The sequence below is a fragment of the Cornus florida genome, unplaced genomic scaffold, assembly GCF_030987335.1.
Source record: "Cornus florida cultivar Cherokee Brave unplaced genomic scaffold, ASM3098733v1 CherokeeBrave_3.0.0_Hap2_Chr08, whole genome shotgun sequence".
Classification (NCBI taxonomy): Eukaryota; Viridiplantae; Streptophyta; class Magnoliopsida; order Cornales; family Cornaceae; genus Cornus; species Cornus florida.
This window is the reverse complement of record NW_026775578.1, coordinates 31,582,958-31,601,330: the sequence shown is the minus strand read 5'-3', so window position 1 is coordinate 31,601,330 and position 18,373 is coordinate 31,582,958. Positions and strand designations below refer to the sequence as shown.

General features: G+C 35.9%; 1 protein-coding gene and 1 pseudogene across 1 annotated transcript; both read right to left on the bottom strand.

Moving 5' to 3' along the window:
• Nucleotides 1-5,993: 5,993 nt before the first annotated feature.
• On the bottom strand, nt 5,994-9,122 carry LOC132269992 (bark storage protein A-like). The gene is made up of 7 exons (XM_059771218.1): nt 8,996-9,122; nt 7,654-7,887; nt 7,470-7,537; nt 7,189-7,344; nt 6,883-7,092; nt 6,541-6,720; nt 5,994-6,167 (listed from the first exon to the last, which is right to left on the bottom strand). The coding sequence occupies exons 1-7, from the start codon at nt 9,120-9,122 to the stop codon at nt 5,994-5,996; spliced, it is 1,149 nt and encodes a 382-aa protein (XP_059627201.1).
• Nucleotides 9,123-12,928: 3,806 nt separating this feature from the next.
• LOC132269991 (3-phosphoinositide-dependent protein kinase 2-like) lies at nt 12,929-16,500 on the bottom strand (annotated as a pseudogene).
• Between the last annotated feature and the right edge of the window lie 1,873 nt (nt 16,501-18,373).

Genomic DNA, 18,373 nt, shown 5'->3' with positions numbered 1-18,373 from the left:
AAGCCCAGGGTGCTCAACACCCAACTGTCACCTCAATTCCATCAATGATGCCATCAATCATTAACGTTTAACCGACAACTTAATCCAATCTTTCTAAGGTGATCTACATGCCTAAATGAGAAAATCTCATACTCTAGGTTCAACGTCTGTAATACCCCTAAATTTAAAAAGGACATAATTGGAATTTTATTATTTATTTTATTATTCTTAGGTGTTTTCGTGACTTTTGTTATGTGGCTTCCTGTTTTGTTGTTTAAATGAATTAACTGTTTAATTATAAATGTGTGTGCTTAAGTGGTTTTTGGTTAATTGTCTAAATGTTTAATTGGTAAATTGAATTCTTTGTTTTGATTATGTTACGTGATTAAGTGGCATTTGAATGTTAAATTAAATGTATTGTTTTTATTTTATTTTATTTTTAATCGAACTTGGGCTTGGATATGATTAACGAACTATTTGGATAGTATAAATGGGTACCATTTTACCCATGAAAATATATACATGTATATATATGGGTATATATGTATATAGAGTTAGTTTTAATTATTGGTATTTATTAATAATTAAACTTGAGGTATTAATCATAATTTAATATAGGTTATAATTTTAGGGTTACATATATTCTCACGTTTTTAGCCGACTTACATTATAACTTTTATGGTTGTTCTTTTCTTTCTCGGATTAAAATTAGAATTAGGGTTTTAGTTTTTCTAAACCTATAAATATATCATTTTGTTGACTTAGGGTTTTAAAAATATGCAAACCCTTTTCACGCACCAGAGAGACAGAAAGGAACAGAGCGTAAATTGTGAGACAATAACAGAGCATCTTTGGTGAGGGTTTCAACTGTGGATTAAGGATTGGTCATAGGAGAAGGGAAGGTTGAGCAATAGGAGGCTTGACGGCAGTCATCATCGCCGAAAAAACCTTGGAAGACGGCGACAAAGTTTTGATTCCAAAACCGCAAAGGCAAGTTCTGTTCTTCCTCTCTCCCGTTGGCCTGTGTTCTGTGCATACCTAGGTGTCTCTAGGATTTTAATTGAATATTAATCGGATCTGGCATGCGTATTATATGTCAAATTGATTATCTGTATGTGTATATATTTGTCTGAAACAATTCTTGATTGACTTGTGTTCGTCGTATGTTTTAAGCTTACAGATTTGCACTATTTTAATGGTTAATTTAACTCATACTGCTATAAACAAGGGTTTAGGATGTTATTGAATATATATATGATGGTTAAGATCAGTTTTGATTATCTGTATATGTGTTAATATAATCTGTAAGTATGCTTGCAAATTGAAGTTCAAGTTTTGTGTTAACGCGTAATGAATCGGTAGGGGTTTTAAGTCACGGTAATAAATTTCAACTGCCAAAACAAATTATTGGGATGCTATTGGATATATATTAGACTGCTAAGATCATTTTTAAGGAAGAACAGAGGGATTGGAAGTGGTCGGAGTCGAAGTAGAAGGTCAGAAACAAGGCTGGAATCGACTGGAGGCTCACAGAGAGGGAGAGAGCCGGCTCTGGGAAGCCAAGAGCCGGCTCCCACTCTTCAAGAACCGGCTCCAAGATGGTATGGAGCCGGCTCCATGCATATAAGAGCCTGCTCTCAAGTTTCAAGAGCAGGCTTTCTCCTATTTTGATGTATTTTAATGTTTTCTGATTTTCTGGGCACCGTTTGGATGATTTTAATTCTTTCGAATTGTGTTGTGAGGGCACTTGGGGTTCTTAATTTAAACTTCAAATGTATTTAAACCTCTTATTGTATAGTTTATACATTTACGCTAAGTGTTAAACAGTAGGAAAGTAGACAACTTTTCAGTACTGTTAACGGTTGGAGGAAAGTTAAATTGCGTAGTTTTAATTCCGTGATTGAACGGATTATAAAACCAGTCATGGGGATGATTTTGGGTGTAAATAGGATTCTTAAACTCAGTATTAAAGATGAACCGAAGGTTGGGAATAGCCGGAGACGAATCTGAAAGGCGAAATGGAGCAAAACTGGACAGAGGAGGCTCTAAGCCTTTAATAGCAGGCTCTAAGCTTTCAAGAGCAGGCTCTAAGTTTCAAGAGCAGGCTCTAAGTTTTTATAGAGCAGGCTCCATGGTGTAAAGAGCCTGTTCTATGATTTTCAAGAGAAGGTTCTTTGGTTAGGTTACGTTTGGTTGCAATCTGGAGCTGTTCGGGAACTGTTTGGGCTATGTTTGGAGTTCTAAATTGTTTCAGGGAGTGAACTAACAATTTTAAAAGTAATTTCAAGAGATCTTAAGCTCTTTAATTGCATAAGTTAGCCTATTATAGGAAGGGAATGATCAGTGTGAAATTTAGACAATTCACATACTGTTAACGGTTGGAAGGGAAATAGTTGTTCAATTTTTAAATGGGTGACTTAAGTAATTATAACATGATTTTAATCTTGTTTTAAATGTACGTTAGGGTCATTTACTTAATAAATTTGATCTGTGCACACTCGGGAATATAATTGCTGAATTAATAAACCCGTTCTGCAATTACATAGATTAAGGATAGGAAATTACTTGTTTGTTCTAATATGGCAATTTAATGAATTATAACATGTTTCTAATTTTTGTTTTAGATGCACAGTAGAGTCCTTTATTTAACAGATTGGACCTGTGCATGCTCTAGATTTTTATATTGCTGAAATATTAATTTTCCTGCAATTACATGAGTAAAAGGTTTGTTTTAAATTGCTGAATTATTAGATACAATATTCTGCAATTAATTGGATGATGGTTTTCAACTGGATGTGGTTTTGGACTTAAATTGCTAAACTAAAACATAAGTTTTGTAATTTACATGGGAGTTAACCTAAACTTAATTAAGAATTAATTGCATATTTTCTGTCAATTATATGAATGGATTCTGGATTTTAAGTTGACGAACGATTAAGTTTTGTCTCGTCAATTTCATGGATATTTATTTGATAAATTGTTCCAATTTTGTTTTATCAGCTACATGGATTTATGTGGATTGTATTTGGTGTACTGATTGAGTTAATGCATCATTTACGGATCATATGCATGGTATGTACCGGTATGGAACGGTGACATACGGAGGGACGGATTAAATCAAAACGCTAATTCCAACCCATTCATACATACGGAATGGATTAACTAAAACAGTTAAATCCTACATGGTTTCATGTCTTGTCAACTAAAACAGTTGAACGACATATTGGATGGTTGTTTATATTTTCTGTTAATAGGAAGGATAAAGATTTAATTAAAACATTTAAATCCTAATTATATGTTGTGTTTTGGCGACGAATAGTTGACCGGCTCAACATTGTATTTGGATGAAATGTATATACACTTAATTTATGTTAGTCTGTACGGCTGAACAAGCTGAATGACTAGCTAGATTTCTTATGGTTGGATAAGATCGGACTTTATATATATAATTATGGTACCGCGATCTGAGCTTGAGTTTCATAGTCAACGGTTAGGGAGCATATATGCAGTAGGATGCATAACTAGCTATGTTGGTTGAGGTATACCCTGTTAAGCTTAGGTAGTCATGCCCACTCAGGTGCGTTTTTGCATGTTGCCTTCTATTCAGGTTAAGACCTTCAGCGTAGTCTAGTGAGAGTCATGTAATGTGGTTATATGTATATATCTATTTACGGACTATATAGATATGGTTGAGACATCTAGGATGTATCTGCGTATCGGGTCTCTGTTTGGATTGTAGTTAGGATAGAACTTGTTCGTGGGCCTGACCCACTATTATTTTTCAGGTAACAGACAGTATCAGGTCTTAGAGCTTGTTCGTGCCGAGCAGAGACGACTACTCACTCTACCGACGACATAGGTGGTTCCTGCATGGTGTAGCATTGGATTCATTTCCGGTGATTCGTTTCTCAGTGTTGGTTTTACAAGGGGTCCACCAGATGGATTCCCGAGTTGTATTAGAATTGGAAAAGTTGAATGTATCAGATTAATACTTTATTTATAAAATTTTATTCTGAGGTTTTCAGTTTTGGATTATCATTTTAGTTTCTTTACAGCAAATTTTATTTATTCTTGTTATCTTAATTGTATTCTGTGTTCATTTATTGCTAATTTGTTTGATATCCTTGGGTAGTCGGGCGTGGGCCTGGCCAACTCGCATCCGAAAATCCAGGGGTATCACAACGTCACTACCTCCCTTCTTCACTGTTCCTTAGAACACTCTTAGCCCTGACAAAAATCAAATGGGGCAACCAACTAACCTACAAAATCAACCTCGTCCCAATCACTCCAATTATTAGTTTATCTCTTCGAATCCTCAAACAACAAGCACTATCTCTTGATACGCCAGACGCAATCTGAAATATAACCCGAATCCACAGCTTCTGAATTCTAGAACACAATTCATTTAATAACACAATACTCACCAGCTATTACTTCATCCATAAACAACCAAGCACTCCAATGGCCCCACACTACCTGCCTTATCGTGCAACCCTGCACTATACAGCTAAAACTGACCACTATACCTCACCTCGATTACCCATAACACGCTCCCGTAACAATCCTAAATAAGAATCACTCCTCGACAAACCAACCTCTAGAATAAACTCCTACAAAATCATGTAATGATCTATATCCCACAACCGGCCCTAAATCACCATAGACCTACAGAGTTCAACAAGTCCCTACGACAGTCAGAACCAACACGCTTCCTTAAAACGTACCAAAAGATACACATCTACAACTCATAGACTACATTTGTGACTTAGACAATCTCTGCCACACCTACCACGACCGGTTCGATAAAAACCTCCACACCAAACCATGACCCAAGTCACTTGCACCAACCTCCTATGGTCATACCGAAACCCTCACTCGCACATCTGACCTCCACAGTCACCAGAACCCATACACCAAAGCATGAAACTCACACACAACATAGTCACTGTGCCCAAAAATACAACCCGTTCAAAGTCGTGCTCAAATCACCACACAAAATGCATCTAAGAAGATCAGGATGACTATATGCCAAAGACTTCCATCTTCTCAGTGGAATAGCCGAAGCAGGAAACACGAGCAAGGAGATCAAAAAAGTGTCAATAAACATGGTGTGACCTGTATTGCAGCCACGGCTGGTTGATGAGAGCTCGAGAAAACTCCTATACTTGGAACAAAATTTTGGTCAGCATTGCCGGCTACTAGTGTATACTCTCCATGCTAAATCATTGTCAAAGTTTCATCAGCATATTCATTGTGTTTTGTTGGTAAGTCATTATCATATTGATTGTTAGTCTTCTGTGTACAGAATATATTATAAAGATTTCACATTGTGTAAGGACCATATATGGGATTGTTTACATCATAAATACATGTAAAGTGTTATAGTCAATGGATTAAAAAAATAAAAATAATAATAATAAAAATAAATAATAAAAATAAATTACTGTTAGCAAGGAGTGAAGACTGGTGCAAATACATCCATTATATATATATATTTTCTTTAAGTATTAAGTGCACATTCCAGACTAAGAAGGTAGAATAGACATGATAAATAGTTGAATAATATTATCAATTGAATGCTTCTCAGTCAATTAAGATAATTGTATGTATATCCCAGAGAAAGAACTTGTGTTTTCATAGAACTTGTGCTTTCATCAATGGTTACTCACACACTCTCTCTCTCTCTCTCACACACACACAAACACATTTTTGAATGCATATCATGAATGTCACAGGAATTTAAATTCGTCCAATTAGTTTTATGCAACACCAGAAGGTAAAAATTCATCATTTGTAGCAGAAAATAAAAGCTGGGCACCACAACTGATGCAATTTACTCATCCAAGAAAGAAAAAAGAAATTGATGACATTATAGGTTTTTCTTCAACCTAAAGCAGAAGATTGGACTTATCGAAGATTAAAGCTTCTCATGAAGAAGATAACAAAAAAGAATACGAATTATAGAGCCAACAGCTCTGTAACTACCCGATCGATAGAGAAGCCACACTGTTATATCAGTATTGAGAAGCATGTCCTGGTAATGTTTTGACAAACTGAACAACGGCTTTAGCAGTATTGAGAGCTGCTAGAGATCCGAAGATATAAATTGAATTCTCCCCTGGTTGTCCCCGTGCTAAGTCTGATAATCCTCGAATAACGATTACCGGGAAGCCATTTGACAAGCATGTCTGTAAGCCATGAATTTAAGTTAGATTTTCTTGTACAGCATTAATAGTGCAGAACACACTAACAGTATTTATAAGGCCTGATGGAAATGCAACACTACATGATTTCAAAATGTATGCAAACATATAGTCACAGGGAGTGAAATGTCCTCTTAGGGGTTAATCATAAACCTGAGATAGCTAACCCTAGAACTGTACCCTGAACTGTGTGTGTGTGTATGCTCTTAGCGTGTTAATCTACCACCTAGCCTGAACCTTGGCTGACTGAAACAGTTGTGACAAACTCGAACTGTCCTATTGCCAACAACACACACTAAAAGGTAAAAGAGGGAATGCAGGACACTGATTAGCCAGCCAAGTAGGCAGAGAAACTCACCATTACTACAGCTGAACTCTCCATATCAAGCGACGAAACCTGAAACGTTTGGAAAAGGAAGTCCCTGTAAGCTGCATTGTCCACAAAGATGTTGGCACTCGAGCCCTTAAGTCCAACTACTAACTTTGGCTTCTGTGGAAGGCACAGGCTTGAGTTCACGCATTGTTCTAGTTCCATTCCCTGTAATTACCAAAAGCCGAACGCATTAACCAAAGTCAGCTTGGAAATTTTCAGCCATGAAAACAATGGCAAGCCTATCTGTAATACCCCACTTATTCCATCTTTGTTAAACAAAAGGCGAAAAAATTGAATATGCAGCATTCCGTTATATGGATGTCTAACCTCCAAGCTGGAAGCTAAACGAAGCCAGTTCTCGCTTATCTGTATCCAAAGCAACCTTTGAGCTGTGTTAGGCGTACCGGACTCGGAGTAAAATTGCTCAGTGCTATAGCCAATATGTCCCAAAAAATTACTTCCATCTCCTTTGGGCATGTTGTAGCTTCCAATGTCCAAGTGAGCAACATCAGTAGTTCCCATTGTTCCATTAGGTATCTGTCCACAATTAAATTCGACAGATCATTAGTTTTCATTTTCGGAAAGTGACTAAAAGAAGTCCGAAGTTCAAACAAGGGGTAATTAACTTCATACCAGCCAATCCCAAAGGCCAGTGTGAGCAAATTGTTTCGGAATGGTGACATCTCCAACGGACATGGAATTGTTGGCATTGCCTGAGATTCTGAAATGTATCACTCCAATTATGTCAAACAGATCCAACATCTGTTGTGTTGCTGCAGCAGCATTCACCTGAATGAAACCACGACTCAAATTTAAGTCCTTGTAGGGGCAAATGGGCGCGTGTGTTATTTGCAAGGATTAAAAAAAATAATAATAAAATAAAATAAAAATGAAGAAGAAGAAGATTAGTGTACCATTCCAACTCCACATCTCACATAAATGACTTTCTTCCCATCAACCTTTCCCACCCGGAATCGCCTTCCTGAAAAATCCAACTGTCTTTTTGAACAAACTAAAAATAACCAACAACTTAAGTACAATATAACTATATAAGCATGAATTCAAAATATAAGTCCAATGTGAGAGTCTCTTCTCAACCTGAGAGATCCACAAATGGATGTCTTGGATCAGGCTTAAACGCGCCAGTCGCGAAGAAGGCTTCCTCTTCAGGGGCATAGACTGTGAATAGACCAAGGTATGGCCCTTTGAGATTCAGCTCTTTTATCGAATCCAAAGACTTCCATCTTCTCAGTGGAATAGCTAAAGCAGGAAACACAAGCAAGGAGATCAAACATAGTATATTGATTTTCACATGATTTTCATCATCCAATACTTAATCATGTTCAAATGTTGTGTTCAGAATATAGAATAAAGAATTTTGATTTGCACATGTAACAATGGGATTGTTTACAGCATAAATACATGTAAAGTGTTGGGGTTCATTATCATATTGAGCATAAATACATGTAAAGTGTTATGGTTCATTGTCATAATGAGCATAATAAGTACATGTAAAGTGGTAGGGTTCATTATCATATTGATTTTCACATGACCTTTCATTATTCAATACAGCATGTTGGCTTTTGTGCTCAGAATATATAATAGAGAATGCTGATTTTCACATGGTGTTAAGGACTTTATATGGGATTGTTTACATCATAAAGTGATAGTCAATGGATTAAAAAAAAACCTAATCAAAGATTACTGTTAGTTAGGTGTGAAGACTCTCTTGAATGGTACAAATACATCCATTAGGTGCACAATCCCTGAATTAAAGGTAGAAAGAATAGACATGATATTTGAATAATATTATCAATTGAATGCTTCTGAGTCAATTACGATAATTGTATATCCCAGAGAAAGGACTTGTGTTTTCATCAATGCTTACTCACAAATTCATCCTCTCTCTCTCTCTCTCTCCCACACACACACACACACGCACACACTTTTGAATCCATAACATGCACTCATTTGTACATTCAACAATACAGTTTACCATCACCTAACCATTAAAATATCAAGCACAGTCGAAGTATCCATCTTACAATTATTTTCTCTGATTGGTTTTCCCACATATTAAAAAGAAAGGTAGCTGCATTTCAAAGGAAAATAAAATCAATATAAATTCATCAAATAGTTAGAATAGTTTCTTGTTAAAAAAGTTCACAAAGTCAAAAAGTGTGCTTATACTGCATTTTCCATTTTGAATCAACCTCAACTTTTTACATAAAGGCAGGGCTAAAGAGTACACATCACCACAACTCAAAAGACACAAATGGAGGAAAAGAATAAAAATGGAATGTTTAATTTTCACGTTGCTTGTATATTTTCCATGTCACAGAAAACCAGTCATGATACCAACTCTCCACGAAGCCTACAACTCGGAATTCTCATTCTACTATTCTTATTACAGAACCCTAATCATAAATTAGTTCTTTGCCACGAGGGAAAGGAATTCGGAGGATGAAGGCTTGCAACTCTGAAACTGCTCGTTCTGCAACTTCAATCACTTTCTTGTTATAAAAGAAAAAAATCCGGGGAGCATCCATCTGTTTCGGGATCCCCATGTTCCTCTATGTTGGGTTTATTTTCTTCTATATGGAGGAAAGCCCAAGTGGGTTTTATTAAAGCCCAAAGCCCAGCTCTTTAGGGTAAATAACCCTAAGGAAGTCAGAATAAAAAGGGTTTTATTAAAGTCCAAAGCCCAGATAAGCGTTTTTTTCACAAGAGAAAAAAGAAAAACGGAGGTTTTTTCTATGGGAAAATTACATATAAATGGAGTTAAAGTTTCATATTTACTTAGAGACTGAGTCAAAGTTCCATATTTCTCTAAAATGGATTGCTGAGGTGGCACATGGTTTTTTACTGTTTAGAAAATTGTGGTGCCTAAAATGCCCTTCCCTAACAAAAAAGTAGTACCTTCAGTTCAAAAAAGTAGTACCTTCAGTTCAAAAAAGTAGTACCTTCGAAGAAAAAGTAGTACCTTCGCGGGTGTTTAAAAAACATGGTACCTGGACACCAAAAAGTAGTACCTTCAGTTCAAAAAAGTAGTACCTTCGAAGAAAAAGTAGTACCTTCGCGGAAGGGTATTTTAGGCACCACAATTTCTAAACAGCAAAAAACCATGTGCCACCTCAGCAATCCATTTTAGAGAAATATGAAACTTTGACTCAGCCTCTAAGTAAATATGGAACTTTAACTCCATTTATATGTAATTTTCCCTTTTTCTATTCTGCCCAGATTTCATCAAACATCTATTCCCATTTCGTCTGTCATCCGATCGAGCTGAAATTTGGAGGAGAGGTTCATGACTCAATGAGCTAAAATCTGAACGGTGGAGATCAGATTTTGAGCTCGGGAACAGTGATTCATGCCCGTGAACAGTAACCGGATTTTGGTATTTTTCTCTCCAATTCTCTTTGTTTTTGCCAAGATTGTTGATATCTTGATGAGATGTATTGTAGGCTCTAATTGCGATTAGAGAAGACTTTGTGTACCCATTATTTGGTTGATAGTGGAGATTTTAACTGGACTAGGTCTCGTGATTTTTCTTCCTCACACTGGGGAAGTTTTCCACGTAAAAATTGCTTGTGTTCTTGTGGCTTGGTGTGATTGATTTTTTTTTCTATTATTTTCAGCACATATAAAAATAGAGATTCACTATATTTGCTTGCATATAGGGAGAAGAGTTATTTTGCTGTGTTTATTTATTGTTATGTCTTCCAACACTCTACAATATCGTTACAACCAAAGAATTTGATGTCAAAACGAAGAACATAATTCACAGGTTCTGCAGATCTGCAATCGCCTTTTTCCATTGCAATGCTCTTTGCTTTGCATCCTCGAAGGCCAAAACTCTCTTTGGCTGTACCATTAACAAAAAATGGAATAAATATATAAATTTCAACCAGAGAGAAAAATAAATGCAGTGAATGCCCAGCGACATTTCCTTTTATTTTTTTCCAGTAATTGCACAGGACTATTCAGGACATTTATCCAGAGCAAGCCTAAAAAGAAGTCACATTATGGGATATCATGGCGATCTACATTTCTATGATCGAATCATCCCTACATTTCTGACATTTTATAAACAGTCATCAACTACTGTTAACCGCTATGATTGATGACTGCAACAACTGGGGACTAAACTGACCAAGAGTAGATATCTTCCTCGGGAGAAGACAGAGAACAGAACTTACCGTGCAAATCTTGAAATGTGAAGGGCCCATAACTTGGATGCTTAGGACATTAGGGTAGTCGGACCAGATTATATTCCCTTTAACCACCAATTTTTGTGGGGTTCACGTAAATCTTTTGGTTAGAATAAGCTGAACCTTTTTTGCTTGTTAGTTTCTGAATCTTCTTGACCATTGAGATCATAAGAATGGATTCCCCGGGGTCCAAAATTTGGTGCCTGTATGTGCCAAAACAAAATACATATGCCATTTGATTAACCTAGGAAAACAGCAAGTGTGACAACCATACGTGTGCCTGCAATCAATGCAAATGTAAATGACTAGGCATCCATGACCAAACCATACACGTGCATCTGCAAATTGAAATGATTCTAGTCACCGTGACAATTTCTAGTGCCATATGCTTCTCGTTTTTTAGAAGGAGCAAAGGCAGAAACAAATATGCTATGCACTTGCATGAATTTAATATTGAAATGGGAAGTGCACAGAATAGTTCACAAAAGGTAGGCTGCAATGCTGCAAGAGATCCAATTTAAGTGGAACTGGAAAATTACTTCAAATCAAGTTTGATCCATCACTCTAGAGCATATTCTGACCATAGTTCTCCGTATTGGATCAGTGGAAATCAAAATCATGAGACTCACAATAACGGTTTCTAATGCCGTATGTTCTGTTACATCAAATGCCTTGAACCAAGAACAAATCAAGAATCAAGCAGAAAAGCAAACACGCCACACACAAAGAACACAAAAATTTACGTGGTTCGGCATAAGCCTACATCCATGGGACAATCCAGCGAAAGATTTCACTATGTGAAAATTAGGAGATTATAAGTTTTAGCTCCCAAACCCTAACTCTCTCTCTCACTCTCTTTCAGTTTGCAGTGTTCTCTCGTATCCAACTCCAAACCCTAAACACCCTTGTATACTGGGATACAAAAGTGTCCTAAATATTGTCCAGGACCTGCAAGAGAGAAACGGTCAAAAAAAATTTAGACGGAAACATAGGATTCATGTAGCTGACCCCAAGTAATTGGGAAAAGGTCTGATGGTTGTTTTAAAGAGACTTTAATAGAGAGCATATAGGGACATAGAGTGCATATTTTACTTTTCATTATCTAACATCTTGCATTAGATGGTGAGTTACTATTCAATGTGTTGATCATCAACTTCTGGAGCCTTTATTGGGATTAGAATATGGTAACATAGGGTCGTATTACCTTTCTTCTGATAGTGGATTCGATTTGTCTTGACTATGTTTAGTGATTCCTGTCAAGGAAAAACATAAAAATCTGTGTGTTTATGTGCGTGATTGCTTGGATTTTTTTCCAACACTCTATGGTTTAAATAATTTAATTGTTGCATTTGAACAATAATTGCTAGAATTCAAAAGCCAGTTATTATTAGTTAAAATTGTAGAATAGTTCACCCCCTCTAGATCTATTTTGGACATAGTATGTTCGGACGTATTAGAGCCTTCAGTAAGGATCCTCATCCTTCAATTTTCTTTACTACTTTCATAGTATGTTCGGACGTATTACCTTTCTTCTGATAGTGGATTCGATTTGTCTTGACTATGTTTAGTGATTCCTGTCGAGGAAAAACATAAAAATCTGTGTGTTTATGTGCGTGATTGCTTGGATTTTTTTCCAACACTCTATGGTTTAAATAATTTAATTGCTGCATTTGAACAATAATTGCTAGAATTCAAAAGCCAGTTATTATTAGTTAAAATTGTAGAATAGTTCACCCCCTCTAGATCTATTTTGGACATAGTATGTTCGGACGTATTAGAGCCTTCAGTAAGGATCCTCATCCTTCAATTTTCTTTACTACTTTCATAGTATGTTCGGACGTATTACCTTTCTTCTGATAGTGGATTCGATTTGTCTTGACTATGTTTAGTGATTCCTGTCGAGGAAAAACATAAAAATCTGTGTGTTTATGTGCGTGATTGCTTGGATTTTTTTCCAACACTCTATGGTTTAAATAATTTAATTGCTGCATTTGAACAATAATTGCTAGAATTCAAAAGCCAGTTATTATTAGTTAAAATTGTAGAATAGTTCACCCCCTCTAGATTTATTTTGGACATAGTATGTTCGGACGTATTAGAGCCTTCAGTAAGGATCCTCATCCTTCAATTTTCTTTACTACTTTCATTGTAGATATGATGTTTATGTACGCCAGATCATGTAAAAAAATTAACATATCACAACTCAGACTATTGTAATTTGAAGAATCTCAGTGAGGGCTTCTAAAAATAGAAGTGGGTCAAGTACAAGCACAGAAATATGAAGTGCTTGATAATTACCATTTTGAATCAAAGGAGTCAATGAAAGCAAACCTAGTTATATGTCCAGCTTCAAAACATGATCCAGTGCCACCATTTCCATCATTTTGTCTTGCTGAACCATCCCCAATATGTGAGTGGTTACATGAAGAATCCTGAGCATTACCACCCTCTTTTGACTGAGCCTAAAAGAATTGAAAAATGTTATAATATTTGTCTTCACAAATGTTTGTGCTGAAAGCACAATGCTGCCACAAGAAGAAATTCCTTTGCAGAAAATAATTTAAAGAACTAAGAAATGGACCCGCCCGCACAAACATTTGTGAATTGTGCTTTGATGCGAAGACGCATGTGCTGCTCTAGAGTTGACAGACCATTTCTTTGGAGGCATTTAGTGTCCTTATTAGAGAATGACTCATAAGGCTAATTTACATGATATTAATATTTTTACAACTCTGTATCAACTTGAAATTGAAATCTAGAAACATTTGCTAGCCTAAAACACTTGGATTGGGCAAAGACCACTATGATAATGATTGGTAAAAGTAACCAATCAGGCGGATAGGAGAGTTAGGGACTCAATTGGCAAAGGATGGCAACATAGACTCAGATAGGCTTTTCCCTACAACACATGCACGCAATAGCACGCGCGCGCACACACACAAGTCACAGACACACGTCCGCACACACACATGGTCCCCTGCTTTTCAATTTTTTTTTTTTAAACTTTTTGGAGAAAAGTGAAGCTTATAAAGAACATACAGATTTTCTTACCACTACACCTATTCCAGGTGGTCGTAGAAATTTATGTGCGGCAAAGATGAACTTTAATGTTAATTTCTGAGTTGTTGTCATACATAGACCTCACATCCTTGACCTTGGCAGATGATAGGTGGCAGTGACTCTACTTAAATCTTTTTTTTTTTTTTTTTTTTTCAAAAGCGACTCTACTTAAATCTAAATTCACCTACAGAGATCTCATATCAAGGCACATCATTAAAAGAACTGAGATACTAAAATAATATACCAAATATTTGTCATAAATTACTTGGACTAATCGCCCACATTTTAGTAGTCAATGCAAGTGCAGAATGATAGATTATGCAGTACCTCGTCCCTAACAGAACAGACAACATGTTCTTAAAACTCTACTCATTAACACATATTTTTGCATCTTAGATTTAAGAATTTTCCACGTTGATGAACTATCATCCATTGTTAGTGTGCTCTACGGTGAGGCCCATTTTTTATTTTTTATTTTATCAAGTATACAGTGCCTTTCCTATGTCAAAATCTGTAACCAATCTAATGATAGTGAGAAATATATTTTAAAATAAAAATAATTAAGGGAATTATGAATCTTAAGAAAGCATGCTCAAACTGAAATGAATTTAATCCATAGATAAGTTTTTTACCAATAATCGGTCAATAAGATCTCTAGCTTCTTCAGAAATTTTTTTTGGAAATCTGATGTCTCTAGCAATTATCCTTTGGAAAATGAGCCATTCACTTGCATCTTTAAAGGGCGAAGTTCCTGTTTAAAACATCTGGTACAAGGTGCAGCCAAGTGCCCAGAGGTCATTTCTGTTTGAATATATTCAAATGAGTAAATAAGTTATCCTTCTAGCTACGATACATGATTAAAGAAAAAAAGAGCAAACAAGTGAAATGATAGGAACCAAGCCAACCAACAAATATTCAAAATTCTAAGAATATAAAAATAATTATAGCAAGTTTAGGTTACATTCTAATTGACACTAGATCTATCTAATGTAAGAATCCCTTACCCAAAAGTTGCAGGATAAGAATTTAAAACTTCTGGAGGAACATAAGCAGCTGTCCCCACAAAGGTGCAAGCCTTATCATCTGAACAGGACATATATAAGAACAATCAAAGTCATCACTCAATGATAAGTTTACCTGATGCTGCATTTTGAAGGATGGTGATACGGCTATCCAACAAAGCTTTGCGCAACTGAAGTTTGCAATTTTTATATGTCCTTCTGCAGTAAGAAGAAGGTTCTCTGGCTGCCATTCAAATAACTATTAGCATCGCCACATGGCAATAAATCTGTGCAATCATGTGGTGAAGTACCTTAATATCTCAATGTATCAATCCCAGACTATGTATATATTCCAGAGCATCTACAACTTCAGCAGCACAGAAGCGGGCTTCCTCCTCTGACAAACGACCTTTCTGTACCCAAAAGAATTTACTGGATGTTGGACACTGTACAAAGACAAACAATGCAGACAAGAGGCAAGACACTCTAGAAGCACGACTAGAATTTTGAAGTCCAGGAATTACCTGACACTAGGAACAATAAAAACTGGGGAATCTAACTAGACAATACTTTCATACTTAATTTGAAAAGTTCAAAGATGGCTATCAGTTCACTAGAAGTCGCTGGTAGAAAAAACGAAGAATGTGCTGTGGACTTGGATTTATTTGGAATACTTATGCTTCAATTAAAAAGTTGCTTCATGGAATTGTTACAAGTTCTGAATGTTTTCCATGGATACAGGAGAAAACACGTACTCCAGACTTACCTTGTTTATTTGATCAAACAGTTCTCCACCATCACAGGACTCAAGTGCCATGTCTTCACAATAAAATCAAAGGAACCAATATCAAATGATGTACACAACTGAGAAATAGTCATACATAACAAAGGAAAAGAGCAAAAGGTCTTATGTGAATATGGACGATTGACCAAAAATACCTACACAGAAAAATTATCTTGAAATGTAAAAAATAGCCGCACAATGCCAGGATGATCCAACTGATCAAGTACAATGCGCTCCAACTTCACGTAAGCGGTTTTATTTTCTTTGGTGATGAGCTTTTTGTCCATAACCTTCAAGGCATATACAGTTCCTGTGTCTATCTTCTTTGCTCTCACGACCTGGTAACGTCATTGAGTGGATATTACTTGAATGTCACTAAAAAGAGGTAACAGATGCATCTGAAAATACAGACCTGAAGGAGCAAATAATGAGCTCTATATATATGAATAATGCAATTAGTTCAGAAACATAACAACAATCTAGACAAGGAGTTCAAACAAGAACATTATGACAAGGCCATTCAAAATGTAATAGCAATCACGAACCACCAACACCAACTCCCCCTCCCCCAAAGAAAAAAAGTAAAGAGGAGTCAAAGAATACTTAACATGCATCAGGAAACTTTTGGTTCAAGATACATAGATGACAGTGAAATAACAACTCTCTCCTTCACATCGTGGAAAGATTGTGTATATGTAGTGTGAGCTTTTCATACAAAAAAGGAAGAATGCCAGAATATGTAAGTTGCTGAATCAAATGTGTTCACAGTGAAACCGAGTCAATTCGAACAAGCACATTTGTTGCAACAGATAATATTAATTAAGCAAGCCCAGTGACGGCAGATAACATTGTTCCCCATAAAATTTCAAGCCAACGTTACCTGGAACATGCATCATCTTGATATATGAAAATATGGTACAGTAGCATTGGGATTGTAAAGGTTATACTGTTGAAATAGGTTAAAGCATTTCTAAATACCAGGACATTTTCTTTTTAGGAGTTATGATTAGTGATACATAATACAGTTATATGCACAAGATTTATTTTTACTTCCAAAATTTTACAGTTCATTGCAGAGAGTAAGTAAATACTCTCTTGAGTTTAAAGAGAGTTCATATTAAGTTAGATAGTGTCGCATGACTCACAATTCATTTTGATTCCTAGGATCAGGTTTAGAACTTTATTTATATTCGGTCTTGGATCAGATTTAGACATTATGGCAGACCTAATTTAGAGTAGATTTTATTACTGGCAGCTGACATGTAAAAATAAAATGCTGTCTAAAAGCAATGAATATTCCTACATCACTTACTACATAATATGTGACTAAAACTGTAAATCGTGCCAGAAAACAAGAGTCATTAATCAAGGAACAAAGAGGATTCTTGAATCTAAGCAGAGCCAAAAATGAGCAAATGTCAAGTAAATATTTTAAATAGTAATCACGCAGTAACTTAACACAACAATGTCCAAGTCACAATCTAGAAGAAACACGCCACATCAATGTAAATCTCATCCTGGTAAATTTGACTTGCGAACAAGTATATTTTAACCACGTATACGGTGCTTCAATTGAAAGAGAATTATATAGACTTTGTTTGAGATCATAAATGGCCACAAATCCAACTCCAAAACCCAGCTTTAGTACAGAACTGATCATTATTGCTTGGATATGTTATTATTTATATGCTTCCATTGTTAACACAAAAACTATTGCTTAACTATCACAACAGTACAAACTAGGATAAATGAATTCAAGTTTGTGAGTAATGCGAAATGATGTGATAAGAGTAAAAGAGTCATGTAGCATTACAAGAGACTTCCAGTGATTCCTGCACGAACAACAAGCTTGTGTGGAACGGTGTTGACATCAATACACTAAAATCGTATTCTGCAGCAGGACATAGAAAAGTTCCTCAATTATGGGCCACCAAATCAGATTAAAAAGGTTTGACAGCAGAGAAACAGTTAAAAGAATATATAACTGCACACACAAGCAAAAACATGTGCAGTGCGTAGCATGCCCCCACCCCAACTCACCTATAGATTTCTCCGAGAGAGTAATATACATTAACAATCCAGGAAGTGGGAGCACTAAATGACATGCAAAATGCCACTACAAGAACAAAAAAAAAGTGAAACAAAATCTATGAATTGTACTCAAAAGAAGTAGCATATAAGAAAATTTGTCAAACTATATATGCAAGCCTTAAGGATCATTCCAGAAGTAAATGTGACATGACAGTACAAAGTCTAATTGTGATGAAAATTTCAGATTTGGTATTTAAGATGAATAATTTAATTTCTCCTGTAAGTTGCCATGTACAGAACCATAAAATTTGTTAGATGGATTCAATTAAGTTAAGGTTCATTGCTTAGTGCAATGATGAAAGCTTGAATTGACAAGCGTGACGACACAGGTTTAAGTCTGAAAGCAATGAATTTCGGCAAAATAATGCTAAAAGGATATGTCTCTCTCTAGTCGTCTCTCCTAGCACCTTGGATTGGCAAGACATGTAGTGGGTGGTACCTCTAGATGAATCCAACTAAGTTCATTATTCATTGTTTTTGCATTTAAAATGGATGGAAGGCTATATAAGCGAAGGGTGTCATTTTAGCATTTGGAATATATATGACTATAGGCAATAGTATACTTCAAATCTCTGTTTTAAAATTTAATATTTATTACACAAAGCCGAGTCTACGATAGTCAGATGGTTAACAAAGCAGGTATGGTAGTCTTGAGAAATGCTTAATTTGTG

What these genes read in the sequence shown, in the direction of transcription:
- LOC132269992 (XM_059771218.1), bottom strand. Translation starts at nt 9,122, where the DNA reads ATGGGGATCCCGAAACAGATGGATGCTCCCCGGATTTTTTTCTTTTAT. An exon ending in CCGAATTCCTTTCCCTCGTG is followed by an intron (nt 7,888 to 8,995) that starts GCAAAGAACTAA and finishes AACATGATTAAG; the next exon opens with TATTGGATGATGAAAATCAT. An exon ending in TGAGATGTGGAGTTGGAATG is followed by an intron (nt 7,345 to 7,469) that starts GTACACTAATCT and finishes GGTTTCATTCAG; the next exon opens with GTGAATGCTGCTGCAGCAAC.